Below are 1,802 nucleotides of genomic sequence, written 5' to 3'. Positions count from 1 at the left end.
AACTCTAGTACTATATATCCTGAAGAAAGAAAGAAAGAAAAAATTAGAAAGAAAAGTGCTTGATGCATTACAAAATTATAATACGTCACAATGAAAATTACAATAATTAATGGTACACACATATACGATATTATTAATGTACCAATTAATTATAATTACCGTGAGGCAAACATCTTGAGTTGACAGAATTTGATGTTAACAAAATATACAAAGCCGCTAGCATAAGGAGAAGAAGATTCATTGTCCCAATTTTAAATAATCATGCTTCTCTTAAATCCAACAATTTTTTCTAATCTGGTAAGCAGATTAGAGACAAAACTGTTGATGTTGTAAACAAGGCAATCTAAAAACATAAGATAGAAAAAAAAAACAAGGCTTAGCTACCTAGCTGCTTTGCACAACACATATATATGAACAATGAATGATACATACCAAATTAACAACACAATAAAGGCTCTATGCAATTTTTGAGAGGGACAAATCCCTTTCAAGGCACTTGAGTGAGGCAGGGTTGACATGCATGAACAAGTAGTTCCCAGCAAAAAGGTCACCAAAATGGACTTGACCTTCCTTGAATCTTTTCAACACTTTGGCATATGAAATTCTCATGGAAGAAACCAGCCTAGCCCTTTTCCTCCAAAGTCTTCTCAAGCTTGAAATTTTGAGTCTGAGCCTTCTCCTAATGGGAACCCTTCTGAACCTAAACCAGCTCCTTGGCCTCCTTTCCCTTTCACCATCCCACCCTTTTTCATGCCTTAGCCTTTGGTAACGAAGCTTGCCAAGAGGAACCATTTGGAGAGTAGACATGGTGGGTTTTTCAGGAGTAAAACAACTCATTAGGACAACAAAAACTAAAGAGAGAAGAGAATTATGAGAGAGAGAATGTGCTAGCTGGTGTTTATCTTCTCTTGGGAGGGTTTGCTTTTTTTTTAGTAGTTGGTTTTCTAAATTGTGAAGAATGATATTGACAGGGTGAAAGCGCAATGGTGGGTTGGAAGAAGGGAGAGTGTCTGGAGAAGCTGTTGAGTGAATTAAATGCAACGTCAGGTTGGTGAGTGTATCCATATTTTCTAGTGTAATAAACTTCTCTCTATTCAATGATGTAGCGAGAAATGCTAACAGTGTACTCTCTCTCGCGTTCTTACTCTCAATTTTACTCAGACTTTTTTTGAATTTATTAAAAAATTATTAATTTTGATAAGTTTTACTTTTTATTTAATATAATCATGAAAAAAAATTATTAAATGAAAAACAAAACCTAAAAAGTAATGATTTCCAATTAATTATAATCAAACATCAAAAATCTTAAAAAGAGAATATAAAAAAACATGTCACTAACAATGTACCTCTCTTGTGTTACTCCTCTTCTATTGCTCATGTCATCATTCTATTTTAAAACTGAAAATGCTATAAAAATATAATTTTTAAATACTATTTTTTTATTTCTCTTTTCCTTTTTATTATATCACTGATCATATTTTATTTTTTCTTTTTCTTTTTTTTCGTTCATTCTTCTCTCTTCTTTCCACTCCCATCAATCCTATTTTGATATAAACGTTAATAAGTTATATTTAACTTTTATTATCGACACATGTCTATTATTTAATGAAAATGTTGATTCAAAAAGTTATTTAATTAAGATTTAATTATCCATTTAGTTTTTATAGTTTTTAAACTTATTCCTTTTAATTCTTATATTTAATAAGTGAATTTTTTAATTTTTGAAATTTAATAAGTATATTTTTTAATTCCTGCAATTTACATTTTAATTCCTAAAATATCAATGTTATTAAAATTTTTTT

At 30.0% G+C, this 1,802-nt stretch overlaps 1 protein-coding gene across 1 annotated transcript; it reads right to left on the bottom strand.

Moving 5' to 3' along the window:
* Positions 1-217: 217 nt before the first annotated feature.
* On the bottom strand, positions 218-1,052 carry LOC102659553 (uncharacterized). Its single transcript, XM_006604042.4, has one exon. It carries the CDS (start codon positions 835-837, stop codon positions 457-459), a length of 381 nt encoding a protein of 126 aa, XP_006604105.2. The 5' UTR covers positions 838-1,052; the 3' UTR covers positions 218-456.
* Positions 1,053-1,802: the final 750 nt, after the last annotated feature.

The sequence above is a fragment of the Glycine max genome, chromosome 19 (assembly GCF_000004515.6).
Source record: "Glycine max cultivar Williams 82 chromosome 19, Glycine_max_v4.0, whole genome shotgun sequence".
Taxonomy (NCBI): domain Eukaryota; kingdom Viridiplantae; phylum Streptophyta; class Magnoliopsida; order Fabales; family Fabaceae; genus Glycine; species Glycine max.
Note: the sequence above shows the minus strand (reverse complement) of the source record. Positions and strands in the feature narration are given on the sequence as shown.